This window comes from Bubalus bubalis, chromosome X (genome assembly GCF_019923935.1).
Source record: "Bubalus bubalis isolate 160015118507 breed Murrah chromosome X, NDDB_SH_1, whole genome shotgun sequence".
Classification (NCBI taxonomy): Eukaryota; Metazoa; Chordata; class Mammalia; order Artiodactyla; family Bovidae; genus Bubalus; species Bubalus bubalis.
In genome coordinates, this window is record NC_059181.1 from 52,278,209 (window position 1) to 52,304,405 (window position 26,197).

The 26,197-nt window shown below is 45.4% G+C and overlaps 1 protein-coding gene across 2 annotated transcripts; it reads right to left on the reverse strand.

The window, feature by feature from the left end:
• Positions 1-202: 202 nt before the first annotated feature.
• GPR173 (G protein-coupled receptor 173) lies at positions 203-24,769 on the reverse strand. 2 transcript variants are annotated; one of them, XM_025277306.3, is made up of 3 exons: positions 23,762-24,769; positions 23,114-23,201; positions 203-4,204 (listed from the first exon to the last, which is right to left on the reverse strand). In XM_025277306.3, the coding sequence occupies exon 3, from the start codon at positions 4,105-4,107 to the stop codon at positions 2,986-2,988; it is 1,122 nt and encodes a 373-aa protein (XP_025133091.1). In that variant the 5' UTR covers positions 4,108-4,204; positions 23,114-23,201; positions 23,762-24,769; the 3' UTR covers positions 203-2,985. The 2 variants fall into 2 exon arrangements, with proteins under 2 accessions (XP_025133091.1, XP_025133090.1); XM_025277305.3 differs by lacking the exon at positions 23,114-23,201 and having other exon boundaries at positions 23,762-24,768.
• Positions 24,770-26,197: the final 1,428 nt, after the last annotated feature.

Below are 26,197 nucleotides of genomic sequence, written 5' to 3' on the forward strand. Positions count from 1 at the left end.
AGACATTTAGAAAACTGCCCATTGCAGTCTTGTGGTAGCAGAGAACTGGATGCACCTACAGACACATCATCCAGGAGAATGAATAAGAAAAATGTAACATATGTATAAGATGGACTACTAGAATGAATTAGGTGTAAACACGGCAACATGGCTGGATATCTCAAAAAACAGAATGTTGAGTGAAGAAAGAAACGGAACAAGATTTATAGTACAATACTGTTTATGTAAATTAAAACACATAACAATACCATACATTTTCCACATATACACATATATGTAAATAAAACATATGAATGGTGGATTGGAAAAACACACGTTAAATACACAAGAGTGGGGTGCCTATGTGGGAGGGGGGATGGTATTAGGGATGGGTGATGAAGTGGACAAAACAAAACAAAAAAGAATATAAGGGCTTCATATGGACCAATGATGATACAGTGTGCCAAGAACTGAGGAATATGGTCAACTCAATTCTGTGCATCTCATAGAGTAAAGTAATTGAGAGTCCAGGAACAGGCTGGCTGGGGAGACTTCCAGGCTTGTTTGTTTTTTTTCCCGTGACATCCATCCCTCTGAATTTAATCTAAGCTTACCAAAATCCCAGCTGTATACAGTGGATCCTTCTGAAGGGCTCCTATCCCAGACCGAGCAGTCCCTCCATAAGCTATTACTTTGTGTATATGTGTGGGGGGCATTACCTAACCCAACAGTTCCCCCAAGTTTGATCCCCAATTACCAGTCCCCATTCTCCATGGTGGTCCAGTTTCAGGAACACCTTATCTGGGTTTTTGAGAGGAGACTCATACAGGAGTTGGGAGTAGTACCTGGGGGCTCCAGCCTTTTGGAAGAGATGGGATTCTCAAGTATCCTGTCCTCTATGTTCAGAGCCTGGGCCAGGGGAGGAAGATCTTTTGAGATGGGAGTCTACCCTCTTGCTACATCCATACATATCATTTTCAAGTTCCATCTCTCTGACCACTCTACTTCCTGCTGCAGGCACATACTGTTTTTTCTTCTCTCAATTAGGTGCATATGTGCACATGTGTGCTCACATGCACTGTATATGTCTCCACATACAGGCATTTGCTTACATGTGTGCCCCAGGCCAGAGTGCACCCCAACAAAGTCACACAGACACACAGTCTCACTTGACCATACCTCCCTACATATGGTCATTGCAGATAGAGCACACACCCACCCACACACACAGACAGAAAGAGAAAACATCCAATATAGCATTGTTCATTTCAGTTTTCCATTTACAAAATCCAATGGTGAATCCAGGCAGTTAGAAAAAAGAAATAGAGGAAAATCCTCCTGAATGTACCCTATCTACCCCCACCCCACTCCCTGGGAAAGGCACCCCCATCACTATCACTGAGAGAACAGGTACCCCCCTGTATACCAGTCTCTCAGCCACTCTGGCCTGCCTTTCCAGGGCCACTGCATAACCAGGCTCATTAATGTCTCTCCTGCCTAGAGTGCCTTCTCCATTCCTCTTGCTTAAGTCAAGGCTTGCCCAGTTCTGGAGCTGTCTTAGGGTAGGGAGGGAGTGTAGGACAAGGGCTTCTATAGGGGAGAGAAAGGGGGTGGAAAAATACAGATCTCCCCCTCTCCCAGGAGATGAGAGGGGGACAGAGAACTTGGGAAAGACCAGGCAAAGAATGCCAGTTTGGCTTACCAGTCCATAAGACTTGATGTGAACCCAGGGTGGGCTCTGCTCTGGGAAGGAGGCTTTGGATCTCCCACCTGGGGAATCTGGCTGCATTCTGCTCCACTTGGGATGGAAGTAATGGTGGAGGGAAGAAGAGGGGAAGGGCTGTTCAGAGCAAGTAAGTCGGGGGCTAAGGGCCCAGAAGGCCAAGGGTTACCATAGAGGGGCTTGAGGCCCCTGAGGCTTTAAGGGACAAAAAGAGGTCAGAGAGGAATGGACTCAAGTCCACAGTGCCTTGGAGCTTATACCACTATGACTTACCAAGGCCCTCAAAGAATTTTCATCTTCAGGATAGTAGCATGAACTCAGGAGACAATTCTGGGGTTCAATTCTGCTCTGTCCCCAGGCTTTGGGATTCAGCCATTCTGGGGAGTTTGACTTTCTCCCTACACTTCCCTGGAGGGGTGCTGCTCCTGCCTGTATGGCACCCACATCGACTTCAGTGGGGTTGGAGTGGATTTCCATCCTCAGGAAGAGCTGAAGGATGGGGATCCTGGAGGCAGCTTGAGAGAATGCAGCCAAGCTGAGGTCTCTTCAGCTCGAGGCATATTGCTAGCATCCTGCCCTTCACCTAACCTGGGCCCATCCCAGAGGCCCTTCTCCCTCCCCTCCTTGTTTCTCAAACAGATGCTCAAGAAACAATTGGGAAGTCTGGACACGGTAGGGATGGATAAAAGACTGGCCTTGGGACCAGGGTTAGCCTAAAACAACATTGCATACAACATAGCAATTAAACCTTGCTCCCTGGGGACCGAGCACCCACTTTGGTCCCTCTCGTCAGCAGATCAATTTCATCCTGGCCTTGCTAAAGGACTTGGAAGGAGAGGGTGCATGGGAGCAGAGGGGACAATAAGAGCTCTAGAAGTCTATTTTACAGGACAAATTTCCCCCTTCTGGACAATGTCAGAGGAGAGACATTAGAGCAAGAAAGCCTGTCTCCTCAGCTATGAGTAGGAAAACCTGCATTTTCAGTTTTTTTTTTTTTTTTTTCTGAATTGTCACTTCTGAGAGAGAGGAGAGACACTGTAGAAGTGGAGAAGGAGGAGGTGGAGACAGGCCCCATAGGACTAGAAATGCATCTTTCCCAGTCCCCACCCAGTCCCTAGCCCTGGGGAGGTGTTGGCAAAGGTGCCTAGATTCCAGGTTGTTCCAGGGTCTGGGGCTGGAGGTCAGAAAGAAAGGCTCCTGTATGGAGCCCTACCTCTTCCCTTCTGTTGGCTCCATCGTGGTGGCCACAACCTTCTCCCTGCCTGTCTGCCTACCAGCCTGCTTCACATCACACAGTAGGGTTCTCTAGGAGCTGGGGCACCTCCTGTGCCCCAGCAGGGGGCGTGAGTCCTCAGGCACTTCTTGAGGTCCTTGTTGAGCAGGAAGCAGACGATTGGGTTGACGGCAGCCTGGGCGAAGCTCATCCAAACAGCAGTGGCCAGGTAACGGTGCGGCACGGCGCAGGCTTTCACAAACACTCGCCAGTAGCAGGCCACGATGTAGGGTGACCAGAGGAGCAGGAAGAGCAGTGTGATCGCGTAGAACATACGGCCCAGCTGCTTTTCACCCTTGACCTCGTCCATGCCCAGCAGCCGCCGGCTGGCTGCATGCCCATTCTGCCGGATACCCAGTAGGGTTGGTGGCATGGGCCCTCGGCCAAAGCCAGCGATCCAATTGGCAGCAGCCTGGCCAGTGGCCCCGGGGCCATGGAATGTCCAGTTCTGACTGATGGCTGGCACCATCTGCACAGGCTTCATCTTGCGGTGACGATACTCGAAGAGGAGCAGCTTGCCATAGACAGCATGTGTGGCTGCCATGAGCACAGCCAACATAAGCATGAAGCCCAGCGTGTCATTGGCCTTGAAATAGCGATGCTCAAAGATACACTGGTCCTCCTCACGGATGAACTTGTAGGTGCCCACGTCGAAGACAGGTGGGAAGGCCATGGCCACAGACAGGGTCCAGGCCATGCAGATGACAGCTGCGCATGTCCAGAGTGTCATGCGCTTGGCATAGAAGCGGTGGTGGGCGATGGCCATGTAGCGTGTGACGCTGATGCAGAACAGCATGAAGGCCGCATGGAAGCAAAAGAGCACAGCCATAAAGGCCACAATCTTGCAGCTGAGCGCACTGAAGGTCCATGAGGAGCCGTGGCGCACAGAAGCCAGCACAAAGGGGAAGCAGACGGCAGAGCGTATGCCGTCAGCCAGGCACAGGTCCAGCAGAAAGTAGTAAGGAGCCTTGTGCAGGGCACGGTCCTTGAGCACCAGCAGGGACAAGATGGCGTTGCCTGCCAGGCTCACGCACATGATCAGTCCCAGCAGCACCAGCTTCACGTAAGCCACTGCTGATGGTGGAGACAGTGCACCGCTCACCTCCTCGGGCTCTCCAGTGGTGTTGGCCATACTGAGGGGCAGGGGCTGCTCCCAACCCTATGGGGTCAGCCAGTCCAGTACTCGATGGGCCCCAGGGGACTCCATCAGTTGTTCTGCTGGGCTGCACCTGCAAATGAGGATAATGGGGGAGACACAGACACAGATAGAGGTATGAGGGCAGGAGAGAGTGTGAAAACACACACACAGGGGCAGAGAGAGTGAGGAAGGACAGAACAAAGAGAAAATGGACACCAATTGAGACAGAAATGGAGGGGATGAGAAAGAGAAAAGATAGGGAGACAGACAGAACCAGAGAGACAAGAAGAGGGGGAAAGAAGGAGAGAGTAGGGAGGGAGAGAGAGGAATACAAGAAAAAGAAACAGTGAGAAAGAGATGAAAAGGAAAGGTGAGGAAGAAAGAGAAAGGGCAGTGTTAGTGTGTCTATGCGGCCTCCCCTCTTACTCCCAGCTGGTGTCAGGCCCTGCCCCTGGCCCACTGCTGCTCCTCCTCCCTCCTTGCTGCGTGAGGGGTGCTTCATCTCTCTGGATGTCCTCGGTTACCTCTTTCCTCCATTGGTGGGTCTTGTGGGATAGGGATGTGGGTGCAGCTCTTCTCTCCCTTTGTAAAGCCCAAAGGTTGTGTTCTTCAAACTTTTAAAACTGCCACCCATAAGAAATACATTTTACATCACAACCTGACACACATATACACATGTGTACATAGAGCTGAAGACAAAGTTTCACAAAACAGTATAGATCATATATGTAATGTACCTCATTAGCTTTTATTCTATTTCACAGTGTTTTTTTTCTTTTTGGTTAACAATAGTAGCCACTCATTAAATAGGTTTCTTTATTCATAATGAATGTGTTTAGCACACTCATGGAACAGTGGGAAGATCAGTGTGGTTGGAAAAGGGCAGGCAAGAAAGACAGTAGAAAGTGAATTCACAGAGGGGTCTGGGGCCAGATCGTGCAGGGCTGTGAGCCATGACAAAGACTTAGGTTTTTACTTTAAGTGAAGTGGAAAGTATGTGTGAACATAAAGATATAGGTATGCTTGTATGTACTCATTTCTTGAAAAACTATTTATTGAGCATCTACTGTGTGCCAGGCACTGGTGACACAGATGTGAAATAAACAGACAAAGGTCTCTGTTCTTGTGAAGTTGACATTCTAGATAATAAAGAAGATACACAGGTGAAATATAGTAGGTCAGATGATGATAAGTTCCTAAATTTAAGGAGGGAAGGGGGATAGGAAGTGCCAGGGGTGGAGGAAGTACAGTTTTGTTTATTTATTTTTGGAAGTACAGTTTTAAATGAGGTGGACAGGGAAAGCTTCATGGAAGAGGTGTCATCTGAGCAAAAAAAATGGGGGAGGTGAGTGAGCCATGTGGATATCTGGGAGAAGAGAATTCTAGGCAGAGGGAATAGCCAGAACAAAGGCTCTGAGGTGAGACTGCACGCGGTACATTTGAGGAAGAGTAAGGAGGTAGGTGGAATGGAACGAGCAAGGGGAAAGTGGTAGGAGGAGAGCTCAGCAAGGTGGTGAGGTCAGATCACATAGGTCACACTGAGGACTCTGACTTTTAATCTGAGTGAGATGGGCGCCATGGGAGAGTTTTGCACAGAGATAAGATGTGATATGGCTCAGGATTGAATGAGATCCTGCTTGCTGTGGTGAGGAGCATAGACCATGTGAGGCGAAGGTTGAAGTAGGGATACTACTTAGGGGGCTCCCGTAGTAATCTAGGTAAGAAAACAGCACCCCTGTGCCCCCCTGCCCTGCTTTATTTCTCTTCCTGGAATTTCTCTCTTTTGATGCACTACATAATTTACCTTTTTTTATAGTTGTTTTAATTTATTTATTTATATTGTCATATAGTTGATGTAAGTATTATATAAGTTACAGACAGTGGTTCACAGTTTTAAAGATTATACTTCATTTATGGTTATTATAAATATTCACTTTAAAATTCTGATTTATTGCCTGCCCCTCCCTATTAGAAGGAAAGCTCTAGGGTAGGGATTATCAACTCACACATTCTAGAAGAGCAGTGCAGAGCCCACCGTAGGCTCTCAGTCAAAAGCTGTCAAATCAATTGGTTGAGGGACTAGTGGGGGGCTAGTGGCTCAGGGAGGGCCACCTGGAGGCCTCCATGTAGGATTTGCTGAGAAAGCAGTCTGGGCAGTGTGTGAATGGGAGGGCACAGGAAAGCTTGGGGGTAAGTAGGAGAGCTCCTGGTGTATGAGGGCTGGGTGGGCGATGTAGGGTGTGATAGGATAGCAGGGCAGGTTTCCCAGGAAAGGCAGTAAAGCAGAAGCCAGAGAAGCTCAGAACTCCTGCTGGGGCTGGGATGGGATTAAGGTTGGAAGAGGTGGGGCTTGAGTGGATGTCTTTCTACCCCCTCCCTCCCTGGAAAATGGCTCCTCTCTGCACTGTTTCTCAGTTCAATCCAACTGAGCCTGCCACAGCCACCTGGGGCCAAGCTTTTCTCATGGCACCCCAAAGTCTCAGAGCCAGTGCCAGTGGACCGAGAGAAGGTGCTAGGGCAGAGGCTTGAGAGAAGTGGAGTTGGTGGGCCCCTTCAGCCCCTCAAGGCCTCACAGCTCCCACACATCTGTGGACCAGCTGATAGCTGGGTGTATGTAAACATGCGCGCACACACACACACACACACACTCCTTAGCCTTGAGGAGTGGCAGGGGGAAGTGACAGAGACAGAGATTGAATGTAAGACAGAGTCAGAGAGACACACAAGTGATAGAGAAAGAGAGAGGAGCAGAAAGAGAGAGATGGAGACATAGGAACGTGGCAGGGAAGGGTGGGAGAAATAAACAGAGAAAGGAGAGAGGTTTACATAGAGAAGAGGAGACAGAAAGAGGAAGAAGAGAGGAAGTAAAAAAAAAAAGACACACACACACACACACACAGAGAAACAGAGACAGTGCAAGAGACCAACAAGGGAGAAATATAGAGACAGAAAGGGGAAAATAGAGAGATGAGAGTGGGAGAGAGAGACAGAGAGAAAAAATAGAGACAGAGAGAGGGAGGCAGGGAGGAGACAGAGACAAAAAGTAGAAGGACAGGGATAATGCCAGGAAAGGGAGAAAGATGTAGAGAAATAAAGAGACAGGGATGGGGAGTGAGAGACAGATATAGAAAGGTGATGGAGATAGAGGCAGAAATAAAGATGGATACAGAGAGAGGGAGACACAGAGAGACAAACTAAGACCAAGAAAGTGGATAATGTGTAGCTCAGAGTCTCAGTGAAAACAAAAACAAACACTAAAACAGAACAAACAAAACAAAAAACCATAAAACAATACCAGCAAACAAACAAAACCCTGGTGTTGCCTGGAAAGCTGGGGTGATAATATAAAAAGTGAGGAGAGGGTTCTGAGCACGGGCAGCCACAGCCTGGGACCATCCGACACTAAGGATGCATGTGCATATGCGTAACACATACACACCCGCTTCTGCCCAGATGCCCTTAGACAGAGATACACAGACACCAACACACACCCAGAATCACATAGGCTACTTCTATAGAGACTAACGGACAGCAACCAGCTCACATATAGGGGCACTGGTGTGCATGCGAGGTGTGCATACACACACACATACACACACACACACAGTATATTGTGTATGCTGCCTCATTCACACGGCACAGTGTACCCCTGCTTAAACACCCGTGCTTTGTTCTCAGTAAAGGTATTACTGCCCCCTAGGGGTAATTTTGGAAATTTATAGGTGCATTTTTTGGTTGCCACAGCGCTGGGTGTGTCCTAACATTTTTGGAGTCCTTCGTGAGGATGTTGGCTGTCCAGAGACCTGTAGGGCAATTCCACACAGTCAACATATGTCTCACATCCCACAGAATTTTGGACTTGGCGTGAACTGAACCTAGACACTAACTCTATTTCACTGATAAACACAGTTGTTTCTTTGATTTAATGTATCCTGAATTATCCAGGAATGTGGCTATCACGTTAAGTCTAGAGACTATGCTTTGTTTTGTGGAGCACTTTCCTTGAGTAGTTCACTATTTCAGAAACTCTCATTCCTAGGCCTTTGCCTGTCATTTTCCTGCACTTTGTACAAAGGGCAGCTTCTGAGTCTTCCCCTTCTCTAAATCCATGTTTACCTGTTATGTTACAAGCCTTTAATTCACTGAATCTCTTAGGGAGTGTCATGTCCAAGCATTTCTGTATTGAAATACAAATTATTTTCTTATAAATCACTTTTATTTCTTATTTATTAGCGTTAATACAATGTGGATATGGTATAAAATACTATATGTCTTCTTTTGAAATTATATATGCAGAGAGGTTATATTATCTAAGAACTTAATGTCCAGATGGTAAAGGGGTGTTACAAAATATGTTACATAAAAGAGGGTGTTGTGTACAGGAGGGCTAAGAATTGCTCATATGCACAGACACACTCAGACACACACGCATATACACATACATGTGCAGTGGCCCACAAACCCATTAATTACAACTCCCCTAACACACACACAAACTCTTAAATCCTGAGAGATACACACACGTAGACCTACTCATTGTCACTCACACTCAGGCTCATATATACCCTTTGTCCCAGTGTACCTGATTATTCAAATCCTCTCATGTATTCAAACTCTTGCAACACAGGTATGAAAACAGTGGCATATCTGTATTATCACATATACAATCATGGTTACACATGTTAACACTCAGTTACATACACCAGCATGCTCACATGCACTTGAACCCTGACACACACACATATATACACACAAACACACATATGTATGTGTATACAGACTGCCCCTCAGATACCAACAGAAAAATAGACTAGTGAAAAACTACTCACATATACACACATGTACATACTCTAACACACAGAGACCAACTGATCCAAGATGTCTCACACAGATTAGTTACACTCACCAACACAGATGTGTATACCCTAGCACAGGTACACACAGTTGCCTATTGATGTACATTATGCAGAGAAGTAGACCAGCTCCAATGAACACACACACACACACACCCCTTAGCAAAATGCAAGCACAAGCAAACACAAAGAGAAAAGCCAGATATAGTATATACAGATACACTCTCACACAGATGTCTATACACAATCTTGCTCACAACTCAGATACACTTACTTGACATAAACATCCTGCAACAGGTATATATCAAGAGACAAACCTGTGCAAGTGCACAGAGCAGCCAACTCTGGAACATACAGGCAGAAACATTAGCAGAGCTGCCCTGGGCTGGAGCAAGATGGGGCTCAAGGGGACCCTGTGAGAAGGGAGGTTGTAAATGTCTGGACTGCTTCCTGTAGGAACATCCCAGATAGTTGGATTATTACTTTGATTGCCACTTTTTGTTCATAATCAGTAAGACTTTTTGCTTTTGCCCATACGTGTACAATATTTGTTTTTCTTTTAATTTTATCTCATTCTTATTTTGGGGCATTTTTTTTCTACAAAAATAGAAGGGCTATATGATTGTAGCTGTTATCACTATTATATAGTATCGTGTGCTCAGTTGCTCAATTGTATCTGACTCTTTGCAACCCCATGGACTGTAGCCCACCAGGCTCCTCTGTCCATGTGATTTTCCAGGCCAGAATACTGGAGAAGGTTGCCATTTCTGCTTTCAGGGAATCTTCCTGACCCAGGGATTGAACCTGCGTCTCTTGCGTCTCCTGCATTGGCAGGTGGATTCTTTACCACTGTGCCACCTGGGAAGCCCTAAATAGTATTGCTGCTGCTGCTGCTGCTGCTAAGTTGCTTTAGTTGTGTCCGACTCTGTGCGACCCCATAGATGGCCTCCTACCAGGCTCCCCCGTCCCTGGGATTCTCCAGGCAAGAACACTGGAGTGGGTTGCCATTTCCTTCTCTAATGCATGAAAGTGAAAAGTGAAAGTGAAGTCGCTCAGTCGTGTCCAACTCTTAGCGACCTCATGGACTGCAGCCTACCAGGCTCCTCTGTCCATGGGATTTTCCAGGCCAGAATACTGGAGAAGGTTGCCATTTCCACTTTCAGGGAATCTTCCTGACCCAGGGCTTGAACCTGTGTCTCCTGCATTGGCAGGTGGATTCTTTACCACTGTGCCATCTGGGAAGCCCTATATAGTGTTAGTGAAGTGAAGTCGCTCAGTCGTGTCCAACTCTTTGCGACCCCATGGACAGTAGCTTGCACCAGGCTCCTCTGTTCATGGGATTTTCTAGGCAAGAGTACTAGAGTAGGTTGCCGTTTCCTTCTCCATATATAGTATTAGGTGTTCCTAAAGAGAATATACCTATTTTGTTAATTTCCTTGATTACTGCTTCTTTATTTTAAAAAATGTTCTCTTCTAGAACATTTCAAACAGAAATGTAGAAGAATCCTGTAACGAACCTCTGTGCACCCACTGCCCAGCTTCATGAACAGTCAACTCATAGGGTCTTGTTTCACCTATAACCTCACCCAGTTCTCCCACTTTCAGAGTATTCTGAAGCTTGTATATTATGCCATTTCATCCATAAAAATTTCAGTAATTATTTCTAAAAGATAAGAACTCTTTAAAAAGTATTAGAACATTTTTATTATTTCTTTGCTTATTTATTGCTTTATTTGCTACTGGCTTTTAATATTTAAAATTTGGCAAATCTGATTCTTGGCAGGATTTCATAATTGATTTCACAATTAATTTTTATCTTTTATTAGGTAAAAAATGTGTCAATAAACAAGTGCAGCCTGACTACAGTTGAACTGATTCATTAAAGAGAACGCAAAGCCTTTCTTAGTAATTAGCCTCTAATTAAAATAAATTAATTTTAAAAAAAGAAAAACAAATTCCACCAAAAAAAATATACAGAAGACCTAGAACTTGATTTTCTGGGGGAAAAATCAATTTTCAGAAGTCACAAAGGTCTGCTGACCCCGTCAATACTTCATATTCAAGTAGATTTAATTTTTAAGATATTTCTTTCCTCATCAAATTGGATTTTTTGATCAAAGCTGGAAAATCAGGAGACTCATAAGACAAACGCAGTAGTCTCCCCTCCAAAATAATCCAGGATATTCCTAATTTAAACAATTTAATGAGGATTGTCTCAGACTTGAGTTCAGCTGCCCAATTAGCCCTCTTTTCCTCAGCCTAAACATTCAATTTGCATGGAAAAGTTATCAAAAGAAACTTTCCCAGTAGGCTATGTTGGTCAACAGATCACAAAACAATCTATCACACAGAAAAAGATACGGACCTGTTGAAGCATCTAGAAGAGCAAATTAAGAAACTGGGCTCTTTTTTGAGATGAGTTAGAACATTCTTAGATGGAGCTCAACCAGCTAGTAACAAGGTTATGCAGTTAACCAGTAAAGCTAAGATGCCTGCCCAGTAGAATCTTATGTTAGCAGTCTGCTGGGAAATTGTCCACACATTTGAGACCAAATAGAAAAGGGGACACTTTCAATGATTTCTGCTAGGAGACACACTGATGACAGGTCAAGGATATCAAGATAACACTAACTCAGAAGATCACTGGATCAAAGGAGTTTTCATTTTATATTGATGTATCTCAGGATGTTGATTAACTGTGCTTGGTTTATAGTACTGGTCAGAAAGCCTTAAGAGAAATGCCAGAAGAACCAAAAAAACTAAGGTTGAAATATTCAAAGTGATAGATAAATATTTTGAAATATTGTGGAAACTCTGCACAAGTCTGTGGACTGATGCTGCTGTTGTGATGGCAGGAAGTTTACAGCTGGAATTTGTTCTGAAAATGTTGAGAGTCATCCATGCTGCTGCTGCTGCTGCTGCTGCTAAGTCGCTTCAGTCGTGTCCGACTCTGTGCGACCCCATAGACGGCAGCCCACCAGGCTCCCCCATCCCTGGGATTCTCCAGGCAAGAACACTGGAGTGGGTTGCCATTTCTTTCTCCAATGCATGAAAGTGAAAAGTGAAAGTGAAGTCGCTCAGTCATGTCCGATTCTTAGCGACCCCATGGACTGCAGCCCACCAGGCTCCTCCGTCCATGGGATTTTCCAGGCAAGAGTACTGGAGTGGGGTGCCACTGCCTTCTCTGAGAGTCATCCATGGAGGAGCCTTAACCTATAAAAGTTTGCCCAAAGGTCTAACTTCTACTGTAAATGATGCCAGGTGAATTTAATTAGATCCAAGGCATTACCCACCCACTTATCAAGCTTTCTCTGAAGCACTGGAATCAGTATACCTTTCTCTATTGTTTTAAACCTAAGAGTGTAGGATATTATAAAGGAGTTATTAGCTAAAAGAAAAATTTCAGCATTCATTTGTGAATGATTCTCCCTTTGCAGATTTGATGCTTACTGGCTTCAACACATGGCTCTTCGAGTACGTGAATAAAATATATCAAAAATTTTCAACACTCAAAGATACATGAAAGTATATTGACGAGGTTTATGGATTTGAAGCAAAACTTCACCTTGGAAGAAGTCAAATGAAGTATGGTTCCTTGGGTGATGCTTAGTTACATCTAAGCATTAGATGTAACTAATGCTTAGATGTAACTAAGGTTCTAAGGTAATACTAAAGAAAACTTATTATGAATAGAACAAGGTCTACTTAGGGGAAAACTTCATTATTTTTAAATACTCAAAATGAAAATTTTCTGTTAGATGTAACTAATGCTTAGATGTAACTAAGGTTACATTAGATGTAACTAATGCTTAGATGTAACTATGGTTCTAAGGTAATGCTAAAGAAAACTTATTATGAATAGAACAAGGTCTACTTAGGGGAAAACTTCATTATTTTTAAATACTCAAAATGAAAATTTTCTGTTGGATTCAAAATTCATGACTATTTATTACAAGAAATTTCAACATCACATTTGATTGAAAGAAAACAAAGAGGGGTTAGATTTAAAGAAGGATCTCACCTTTGAAGCACAAAATTCAAAGGCTAAGAATTATTGATTATTGATGAGAAAAGTTTTAATCAATTAAAAAATACCCTCTATTTGCTACCACTTACTTATGCAAACAGTTTCCTCTTGACAGTGATTACTAAGAGACAGAAGAGGTTATGTAGCTATTCCCAACATAAAACCTGGGTCTGCCTAGCCATGGCAAGAATGAGTAAGTTATAAAGGGGAGGTGAAAAAGGGAAGCGTGCCCAAGCAGTTGTTCCATTTCTTAAGAAAGGTTGGTATGGTGTGAAAGCACCAGACATATTCAACATAAACTGCGCCTGATGCTTCAGAGAAACCAAAATGATACCTGATGACCCTAAAACTCATGCTTTTAAGTGAGCGTTCCAAACCATGCTGCTACATTTCATACATTCAAGCTAATTACGAGGGCATTAGGGCAAACTATGCCTAAACAACCTCCACGGAATGGGTCTCACCTTTTGACATCAAGAAGAGGCAAGCCACAATGGAAATTTATATCCGTGTCAAAAGTACCAACGGTTAGTTGCTTCATTTGTTTTGTTTGGGTTTTTACCAAGAAATACAATAATGATATAAATTATCTATGCTCAGCACTAAGTGATTTACCAAATCATGATGAAAATGACCATAAAATAAATCAAGACAGTCCTGACTGAAGATGCAGAAGTGGGCATGAATGTTGACCATTACAGATTTGCACGAGTGAATTAAAAAGTTATGTTTACAGAAGTGAGCTCAAGTGTGCCATGAAAACAATTGGAAAAGATTTCACTGAAAAGTTGCATACTGGGACTTCCTCGGAGGTACAGTGGTTGAGAATTTGACTGCCAATGCAGAAGACACGGGTTTGATCTCTTGTCTGGGAAGATTCCATGTGCCATGGGGCAACTAAGCCTGTGTGCCAAAACTACTGAGCCCACGCTCCACAACTACTGAAGCCCACATGCCCTAGAGCCTGCGCTCCACAACAAGAGAAGACACCACAATGAGAAACCCACGCATCGCGATGAAGAGTAGCCCCACTTGATGCAACTAGAGAAAGCCCACGCACAGCAACAAAGACCCAGTGCAGACAAAAATGAATAAATAAATAATTTAAAAACTGCACACAAATCCAATACTAAATAACTTCTAAAACTTGGCATTTTAATTTCCTTATCACAATTTTTATAACATAAATAAAATGTAAGGAATTTCTTTTCCCCAAATCCAAGTACCCCGAAATCCTCTTAAAGTTTACTATAGTGTGCCATACAAATATTTCACCTTCTCTGTGTGCTTGACACATTCACAGCTAGTCATATTGCATAGATACCTGCATACGCAAACAGATACACAGCACACAGGCACAGGTGTACATGGAGATTCAAATATGCACTCACATCCACACTTACTGCATCTGATAAGTGCAATCAGATGCTCACACACGTACCTCTTTTCCTACACAGAAAGAGTTAGGCATGTGTGTAGGTGCCCACCTACCAGCAAATCATGCAAAGATTTATATAACACACATATAATCACCCTTCTATAGAAATACAGCCCTAGGCACTGATACATTTGCCATTCACATGGGCATGTGCAGACACACACACCTACAGACCAAATCGTATGGACTTATATGCTTTCAGACACAGTCATACATGCACGGATATAAGATCTGACATTCAGACACAGGGTACATTCTGCTCACATCCTACAGATACAAGCCCTTCCCCACCCCAGGCTCTTACACTAAGAGATTTAAACCTACTATCTTATATAAATCCTACCCTGGTACACATACATATATACACAGTACAGACTTGCTCACACATACAGACACATGGCTCAGGCTCATTGCTACATACACAGAGGCAGGTAGGCATGTGGAGCAATGCAGACTCGTGTATACACACACACATAGCCACTGCTGCTTATAAACATAAACAGACACACTGATTCACACCTACACATGCATTCACATGACACAGAACACATATCTTAGTACATGACCATAAGGCATAAATCCTCTTCACACATTCACATCGACCCACATCATCACATATAAACCTGAATACCAACCTTCTTACATTTACAGACACTCACAACATGCATACATTTACACTCTGACCACTAAAAAACCCATTTACAGATAGAAATACACTGTGTACTAACACAGATACAGGTATATGCACTCATACACTCAGATGTGTGTATGCTAGGAAACATACACACAGGGCCAAACCCCCTCCATCAACCTCCCAGAACCATGCTTCCATTCTCATACACCCATGGTTTTATACACACACTGGGACACATATAAGTACAAACCCACTTTTATGTACAAACACACTCTCACATACAGCCAGGATGAGCAAATACATGTGGATACTGATAATGGGCAAATATGCACATAGAAACTACCCCATTCACACTTGCAGATGGGCACATGTGACAATTTTAGTACTGGGTAACACCACATAAGGTGCCAAACACAGTCCAAAGCAGTTTTTGAATATTAACTCATCCAATTCTCATCCTATGAAATAGGTAGTATTATTACCCTACTTTACAGATAAGAAATTAGGGCATAGTTGAGGTTAGGTGACTTTCCCAAAGCCACACAGCTAATAAAGGCAGAACTAGGACACAAACTCAGAGCCTGGCTTGAAACCTTACAGATTCAACTTACTCACATGCAGAAACACACTCACCTCATGCACATATACAGATACACACTACTCTATCACAAGCACATGTACACACAAGCTCAGGAACAGTCATATACGTACACATACATAAACACTCCACACATATACACGAACATATATATGTCTGTATACACATATACAGACAACCCAGCAGAGGTGTATTTTGCCCCAGGAAAGACATACACATTCATACACATTCCCCAAATCATACACCCCACCAAGACACACCCACACTATCAAACACACACATATACTACCAACACACTGTCTAGATAAATCCACATCACATACAGATGTACCCACATCCATAGATACACTCCCTACCCAGATATAATAAACTGTGGAAAATTCTGAAAGAGATGGGAACACCAGACCACCTGACCTGCCTCCTGAGAAACCTGTATGCAGGTCAGGAAGCAACAGTTAGAACTGGACATGGAACAACAGACTGTTTCCAAATAGGAAAAGGATTACGTCAAGGCTGTATATTGTCACCCTGCTTATTTAACTTAAATGCAGAGTACATCATGAGAAATGCTGGGCTGGATGAAGCACAAGCTGGAATCAAGATTGCAGGGAGAAATATCAATAACCTCAGGGATGCAGATGACACTACCCTTATGGCAGAAAGTGAAGAGGAACTAAAGAGCCTCTTGATGAAAGTGAAAGAAGAGAGGGAAAAAGTTGGCTTAAAACTCAATATTCAGAAAACAAAGATCATGGCATCCAGTCCCATCACTTCATGGCAAATAGATGGAAAAACAGTGGAAACAGTGGCAGACTTTATTTTTTTGGGCTCCAAAATCACTGCAGATGGTGACTGCAGGCATGAAATTAAAAGACACTGCTTGGAAGGAAAGTTATGACCAACCTAGACAGCATATTAAAAAGCAGAGATGTTACTTTGCCAATAAAGGTCCGTCTAGTCACATCATGTATGGATGTGAGAGTTGGACTATAAAGAAAGCTGAGTGCTGAAGAATTGATGCTTTCAAACTGTGGTGTTGGAGAAGACTCTTGAGAGTCCCTTGGACTGCAAGGAGATCCAACCAGTCCATCCTAAAGGAAATCAGTCCTGAATATTCATTGGAAGGACTGATGTTGAAGCTGAAACTCCAATACTTTGGCCACCTGATGCGAAGAGCTGACTTATTTGAAAAGACCCTGATGCTGGGAAAGATTGAAGGTGAGAGAAAAGGGGATGACAGAGGATGAGATGGCTGGATGGCATCACCAACTCAATGGGCATGAGTTTGAGTAAACTGGGAGTTGGTGATGGATAGGGAGGCCTGGTGTGCTGCAGTCCATGGGGTCGCAAAGAGTCGGACACAACTGAGTGACTGAACTGAACTGAACCCAAACACTCTCACACACTATCCACATATATTCACATGCACACACATCACTCAGATATGTTTTATCTCTCTCCCATACACCATCCAGAGAAAACCTCATACATCCTACTTAGATATACCCACTCCCACATGCCCCACCCCAAGTGGGTACACTATTCTTTTTCTCACACACTATTTAGATGCACCCACTCTCACACACACACAATACTAACACACTCTCTCTCACACACACCATCTAGATACACCTCATACATATATATACCTCATACATATATACCTCAAATACACCTACATTCAGAGGCACTCCACCTAGATACAGCCACACTTACACAAATTCCCAACTCAGTATACCCACACTCTCACATACAACATTCAGATATACCCAAACTCACATTTCCAATCTAGAGCCCCCATACCCAACCCAGGCACACCTACAGTCTCTTTCACATGTGGTATTAAGACACACCCACAATGATACACAGACCATTCAAAAATACTATACTTACACACACCTCACCCAGATACACTCACCTAACTCAAATACATCCAAATGCACATAATCCAGAGATACCCTACACATGATCCAGAGACACCTACACATAATCCAGAGACACCCACTCACACATAAATCCTATCCATATACACCCACACTTCTCTGTCTCTCTCTCTCACACATAAACACACAGAGCCCCACTCATACAGCCCCAGCTAGATACATCCTCTCATATGTATACACAATATCCAGATTCATCCCCTGTGGACCACTAAGACACATTCACACCCACATGCATCATCTAGATATGCTCCACTACCATCTAGAAACATCTGAAAATTCACACACACACATCCACCCAAATATATTCAACTTTCACACATACTGTCCAGGTGCACTTGCCCAGACACTCCACTGACCAGATACACCCAATGTTCTTATCCTCTCCACACCACCCAGATGCACCCACATTCCAAACTCACACTTCCTACCCAACAGTGTCCCCCAAACACTCTCTTCTACATACCTCATCCGATTATACACATACTAACATACATACTCAAGTATATATATACCCAGATACACAATCAAAGCTTTAACAACACACCATCCAGATATACCTTAATACACCACCCAAATACACCTCTGCTCTCACCCACCCACCATCCAGATACATTCACATTCAAACACACTCCATCCACACAGTTTCACAAACAGCCCATATGTACCACGCTCTCTCACCCATCATCCAGATATACCCACTGACACCCCAACACACATTGACTCTCTAACACACTCACATTCACTCCCTGACCCAATCAAACCCAATCACTTCTACCCCATCCAGATACACCTACCCACTCCTTCTACTGGATACATTCATGCTCTCACACTCCCATCACACTCAGAAACACCTACACACTCTCTTACACACACACACACACATAATCTAGCTCCCCCTCTCTTAATCACCATCATCCAGAATACCCACCCGCCACACACACCATGAGAATAAACCCATGCTCTCTCACATACACCACACACATCTCACTCACATATACCCCTCACAGCATCCACAGATACTCCCAATTATATACACACTCACACTTCACCCTCACCCAGATGTGCCCTAGTTCTCTCTTACACACACATACACATACACACCATATTGATATACTCCATACACACTTCCAGTGCCTAGATACACTTGCGCTCTCACCCACCTACACACCATCCAAATTTACCCACACTTGAATGCCCCAGTCCAATACACCCATACTCCCTCATACACTTACTCTACTCCCTCTTATACACATAACATAGATAGGTCCATAATGTAAAACATACATCTAGATAGCCCCTCACTCTCTCTTGCACCACCCAGATACACTCATACCCACATATCCCTAAAATATATACATTCTCACATATCTTCCCACATAGCTACACCCAGAGTGTCACTCATATCATCCTCCACCCAATAGGTCTCATAGTGCCTCACAAATGCATCATTCACATAGACCCACATCCACACTCATCACTCTCAAATACACTCAAATGTCTCACATACAAACCCTACCCAGAAACACCCAGGGTCTCTCTTACATACACGCAAACTAGATCCTTCTCTCTCTCTCTCATCAAATATAGAACCTCTTCCACACACACCCCACTCTACCTGAATGTACCTTCCTTTTTCACTTACACATTCACATTTAGATCTAGAATTCTGCCTGGATAGCACAATTTGGGTGCTGTGTGTAAAAACCATTTGCCAACCTTTGATACCACACAATGCCATTTTGTTCTGTGCCTTTGGTGGTGGCAGGAAGAATGGGAAAAGAGGTCTTTGTGTTTCAAGAAATCCTTTTCTAAAGGGGTCACAGGCCCTGTTCTGTAGTAAGACATCAGTCATTATTGGTTTCACTTCCTGAGTGTGAATGATAACAGGAATTATCCCGAGATCCATACAAAAGCCCCACACATGGTCAAGGCCAGAGAAACCCCAGAAGGTGGTCATGGATTGCTGAAGTGTTATGGCTTCTATTTTCGAGGATTTCTACACAATTAAAGCCAGACATGATCTAGCAGGGTACCACTGACCTTCAGACATGCACATAAATACATGTTGGGGTACACAGAGCATAATGCAGACTCACAAGTATCCTCCCTTATCTTCCCCTTCAATGATCAGACCTATCTGCACAAGCCCAAGGCCAAATCTCTTTCCCTGAGACATGCACGTGAACAAATACCTACACTCATCCCTACACATAGGTACTCCCATGACAGTGAACACTCATACTGCAGTTGGTCCCACATATGCACATCCACTTATCCTCAAACACAGACATATAGGCATAGCATATATTCACATGACATAATGCCCATGAAGGACATACATTCACTCACAAACACAGGTGTATACACAGGCAAATTTATGCATATGTCCACAGACAGGCAGACTCTGTATCACACCCAATAAGACAATGAACAAACATGATACACAGAAGTGAGCTCCCAAATATATACATGTACAGTCCCAGACATTACCACATAAGCATAGTTACACATACTCACACAAAGATGTACTCACACACACAAACACCCAGATGTGCACATGCTTATAATTTAGATGGTGTACTCATACATGGCATTCTAACACACACAGACACACACACAACTGGGCATGTACACCTATAAGCATATTCATATGAACTTAGGCTTGTACATCATTCCTCCATGCATGAAATCAGACATGAAGACACAAATTACTTACAAAACACACTCCCTCACAATTATGCACACCATGTATGTACGTTGACACATGTTCATACACCCACATGAGAAACTATGCAAACAAAAGAAGATTCATGCACATGTGGAAGAATAGTCACATATTCTCACAAACTTGTACACCTGCACAAGAAGAATTGCTAACACTCATCACAGACACACTCATGCAAAGACATCCTCACACACACACTCAAATGCACTTACAAGTCAAGAGGGGTGTGTATATATACTCACTTATACTGTTCTACAACATACACTCCAAAACAAACAATGGTAAACACAAATACACATATACAAATAATTAGAACTGTACAAACTGGTACAGTTTGGACACCTGTACATTCAGACAGACACACACATGGACATATTTACACACACATACACTTAGATGTGTGTGAATACACAGGTGAATATATAGACATGCTCACTCAAGTGCACACACAGCTAATATTCACACATACTAGAATCACACATACATTCAGTCACTCACAGGCATTTCCACACTCACACATTCAAACTCACTCAGAAATTCAAACAAAATACATAATGAGACATGTGCATCCAATAATTATGAGTAGTTGCTCATGCAAACCACACTCAGAAATGCACTTACACACAAGTGTACCCACAAATACAAGTAGACGTATACATGAATGTAGGCATTTACCTATGCACACGCCTTTTGTGCATATATTTAAAGGTGTACAGCCCTCAGCCATACATTCAAATGTGCACACATAGGCAAACCCAAAAGATATACTTTCATGTACAAAACATGTGCACTCACATACTCTCCCCTTCCCACACAATTAATTCTTTTTATACTAGTGTGACCATCTACACTAACATTTTCCTAATCAGATGTGGACCCAATGGTCTGTCTACAGACAATATGTTTTCAAACATGTACACACAGACATAGACATAATTCAAAATGTTGAAGAATCCACAAAGACATTCGCATACAGGCCTACTCATACAAATACATGACAGGCACACCTATGCAGAAGCGTGTTCACACACACATACCCTCCCATACATGCATGGACACACACACACACACAAGCCCGTTCACTTAGAAATACACCATTTAGATGCACCTATACTCATACGCACACATGGGTACACACAAATATACACAATCAGATATACCCAGGCAATCACCTAATAGTATATGCACACCTAGGCATTCTGAAACCCTCATACTCATACACATACAATCAGATATGTACATTAAAAGACAAATGGATACCACACACATATAACACAGCCAGACATTCAACAGGCCTATTGGCTCAGAGAAACAATACCCTTACTCAGGCTTAGGATCAAATATGCCCATTTGCTCACCCAGACAGATATGCAAAGTCATACCCACTCCCTTGTACAAATATGATCCTACTCAGACACCAACACACTTGCACACCATCATGTGACCTGCTCATACACACAGACTCATACACATTCATAGTGCCCATGAACAGGTGCACACACAGAGCTGTATGTTTTCAGTTGCACATATATACCCATGTTCAGGCCTAGATGCCTCTGGACCACATGTGGGAGTCTCTCCCTTCTGTACCAAATGCTTCTTTAGAAAAGTCTACTCTGTACCCCAGAATGCCACCCCTCCCTGCCCCCACAGAGGAGGTCTTCTGGGCCTCAGTGTTTCCCCTCCCTCTACTCCTCCCCTGGCTTTGACAACTGTCCTCCAGCAATTGACCCCTCAAGCAGTGGTCCACCACATCTCCACATTCAGAAACCAACAGTGGACCCAACTGTCCTTCCAACCCAAGCTCCATGTTGGGAACTCCCTGGGACCTGTCCCCAACAGCTCTGGCTGCTACATGGCCACACCCGAAGCCCTGTGATCTCAGAAGCTTCAGCCTTGTCACCAAGCCCTGCCAGCCACCAGGCCAAACTCTTGCCAAGTTTCCCCTCAACAGGGAGATGCATACATCACCAGGGTCAGCAATGCTGCAGGCTACAAGCCAGACCTCTGCTAGCTCATGGGGGCTCAAGCCTCTATATGTGTGTGCACAGACAGGGGCAAGTGTAGGGAAGGATCCTGGAAGAGGGTGGGGGCAGGAGGCTCTGCCTACAGCCACCACGTATTCCTCCTTAGACCAACAGTCACAACACAGAATTGCTCCTGTCTCCCTCCCTTCCACGCCCCTCCCCCATTTACCTACCTGCTGCCCACCCCCTAGATCTCAGCAAAGACCCTGGAGAAGAGGGCTCAGTCCTTCCTCCAAATAAGTAATGACAGTATTAACCATGAACAATCACCAACAATATTGACCATGAGCTTTGCTGACATTGCTTCAGGGTCACTTCTACAAACATCCTTTACTTACATGCACCAACTCATTTTGTCACTACACACACCCATGAAGGAAGGATTACCAGTCTCTTTGACAGATGAGAAAACTGAGGTTCAGTAAGTTTCACTTTCACTATAAGTTGCAGAGCCAGTAGTTGAGGGAGGTCTCCCTGGAGAATCCATGTTCTCCCTGTACCAGGCTTTCTTGCCTCTTCAGGCAGAGGGATGACTGGCCAACAGCATGCAAGGCCACAATATCTGGGGAGTCCCAGACACAATGTGGACGTCTGAAACAGACTGAGAGCCTTGGATTAAGGCTAGGGCTCACACTGTGGAGGCAATCATGTTGTGTCTGGCCCCTGCAGGGTGTTGCGTGGCATGGTCCTTGCCCCACCCCCCTCATGGCATCAGGCAGTCTAGGGCCTGGAAGTGCTTCTCACCCCCACCTCACCTTCCTTTTAGCCCTACAGTGGCTTCCAACCCCTAGCTGGAAATCACAGCAGTATCCTCCGTAGTGAGTGAGCAAAAGTCTTTGCTACCTGTGGGGAGAGACAGGGGAAGGAAGGAAAGAAGGAAGCAAGGAGTGGGGGGTGGTCTGGGTTGGGAGCAGCTTCTCTACCCACCTGCCAGCTCATACACATGGGCAGACACACATACACAGACACACACTGCATGCTGGCCAAGGAACCTGGCTGAGAGTGGAGAAGGGAGAGGAGGAAGCTGCAGGAGGCTGAGCCTGCCCAGGGTGCAGGCATTGTGAGGGGAGCACAGTCAGGCTCCAGACACGCCTTCCACAGATAGCACACAAGGAAATATTAACACAGCCTCGTGCTCAAACGCAACCATAATTATAAAAATAGACCCTGTACAGGGAAACAGGTGGTGGTTCCCTTCCTCATGGGACATTTGGGATCGAGCAAGATAGGGAGGGCTAGAGGACTCTCCAGGCTTGGGTGCCCAAGTAGTCCTTGTGATGGAGCAGAAAGAGACAGACAGAGTCAGAGAAAGAGAGCATGGCAGTGATAGAGACTCTGGAATATGTGTGGGGGGACATAAGTCCCAACCCCCCATCCTCGATGGAGGGATGCTGACTACTTACCTAGGCTCTCTCAGCAGGACTGTCTTGAAATCAAGGGAGGAGGCTCAAGCTGTCTCACTCAGGATAAATCACAGCCCAGGCCACATTGTGGGACCCTCAGTGATCTGGCAGCCAGTGACACTCCTGCTTCTGTTGCCGTGGATACAGCCGGGCTGGTCTAAATCGAAGACATCAGGGGAAGCAGGCACTGGAGGAGTGCACTGGGCAGGGCTGGGGGTGATGGGGAACACCAGGTGGGCAGCACAGAGCCTTGAGGTGCCCAGCTAGCTGGCAGGTGGGGGTCCCGGCAGGTGTTTCCCCAACTACACACTCCCTCCCCCATCTTCATGCCTCCGCCAAGCTGCGAGGGGGGCCAACACTGGTCCCTGCTACCCGTCTGCCTGTCTGCCCGCCTGGCTGCTGGTCTCCCCCTTCCCCCTTCCTGTCTGCTTGCTGGCCGCGCCTTTTGTCCTCAGAAGACACGGTCCCTGCGGGGCCTCTGCCAAGCCTCTAGCAGATGTTCAGGGTCCCGAGCTCCTCCCTGGAAGCACCCGGGCCATGGCCTGGGAGAGCCCCAGGTTGGGGGAGCTCTCATCCAGGCTCAGCCCGCTCCCCAGGCCTTCAGGGATGGGGAAGAGGTGCAGGTCCACAGCCAGAGGCAGCAGCAGAGGTGGAGTTGAGAAGGGGATGGACGCCAGAAAGAGGGGGTGGGGTGGAGAGAGAGGCTGGCCTGATAGCTGTGTCCTGGGTTTTAGATCCGGGTTGAGGAGGGTGGCTCAGAGCATCCGAGGGGGGTCCTGATGCAAAACAGGGGCACTATGAGCCTGCCGGAGGGACCCTCCAGGCTTGGGAACCACCCCAGTTCACACAAATGTAGGTCCCAAGATGCTGGGGACTCCCAACCTGGATAGGGCATTGGCGGGGAGCCCAGGGCACTAAGCTGGACCCCATCCGGCCTGTCCGTCCCCCCTCTCCTCGATTTGCACGGTCCCTGCCTCAGGGGCGGGCGGAGGAGGGAGGGAGGCAGGGAGGGAGAGGGAGGGAAGGAAGGAGGGAGGCAGAACAGGCAGGGAGACTCCCAGCCGCCAGCCTGGTCCTCCCTGGGGTGGGGCAGGGAGGGAGGGCTGGCGAGTCCGGGGAGCAGCCGGCTGGCTGGCTGGCCGACTGGGTGGGGATGGCTGGCGAGGTGGCTGTGCTGCCAGGACAATAGCTGGCTGGGGAATTCAGACTCTTAGTCTTTCTGAGATGCTGAAGAGAGGCACGCATGGAGGTGTGGAGAGGTACCTAAGAGGCCGCTCAGAGAGCAACTCACACGGGCTACAAAGTTCAGGGGAAGCAGGGGTAGGAGGGATCTGTGGTTGGGGTCAGGGCAGAAAGGTCTGTGGAAGTTTCTCAAAAGCTTTCATATGGGAGGGATGCTTAAAGCTCTGGGAGGCAGGACAATCTCATTTAGAATGGGCATTTTATGAATGGGTTCTATGGGCATTTTCCCAGGAAGGCCTGCAGGTGGGCAGGTGTGTGTGTGGGGGCGGGGCTGGGACCGCTGCCCATCTCTGAACAACCCTTCTCAGGACGTCATCTCCTGTGCCACCCCTACTTTCTCTGGGTCAGTAGACAGACACGCACCCATGACAGCAGAATGGGGCAGGTGAGGAGGAAGCCTTATAGGCAGAGGTTCGAAGGCAAGGAAAAAAATATTTCTGTCCTGAATAGATTAAATTGAGACCAAATGATGCTATAGTGGTTCCCCTAATTTATAGCATTTAAGAATTCAAGTTCTCTTCATGTACGTAATTTTCTTCTATTTCTCTTCTTCCCTCATTCACTGGTTCACTCGGTTATTAAACATGGCTGTATGCTAGGTTCAGGGTGCTTGTGTGTGCTCAGTTGTGTCCAAATCTTTGCAACCCCATGGACTGTAATCCGCCAGTCTCCTCTGTCCATGGCACTCTCCAGGCAAGAATATCAGAATGGGTTCAGGTGAATCAGATTTACTCTCTGCCCTTAGGAAATCCCTGCTCCATTACCAAGTTGTGGTCCTGCAATCCACCTGCATCTAAAACCTCATCTGCTGCTGCTGCTGCTGCTACTAAGTCGGTTCAGTCGTGTCTGACTCTGTTCGACCCCATAGACGGCAGCCCACCAGGCTCCCCCGTCCCTGGGATTCTCCAGGCAAGAACACTGGAGTGGGTTGCCATTTCCTTCTCCACTAAAACCTCATAGAGTTTGTGAAATGTGGACCCCCAGGTATACCTCCCCAAAATACTAATTTAGGAGGTTTGAAATGAAGCTCCAACATCTGTATTTTGACATAGCCCTCAGGTGGTTATTGTTATGTTTGGGCATCATGTTTTGGGGAGGGAAGAAAACCTATGAGTCAAATATAAAGTCACAATGGAAATTAGAAAATATTTTGAACTGACTGATAATGAAAATATTATATCTGAAATTCTGTGG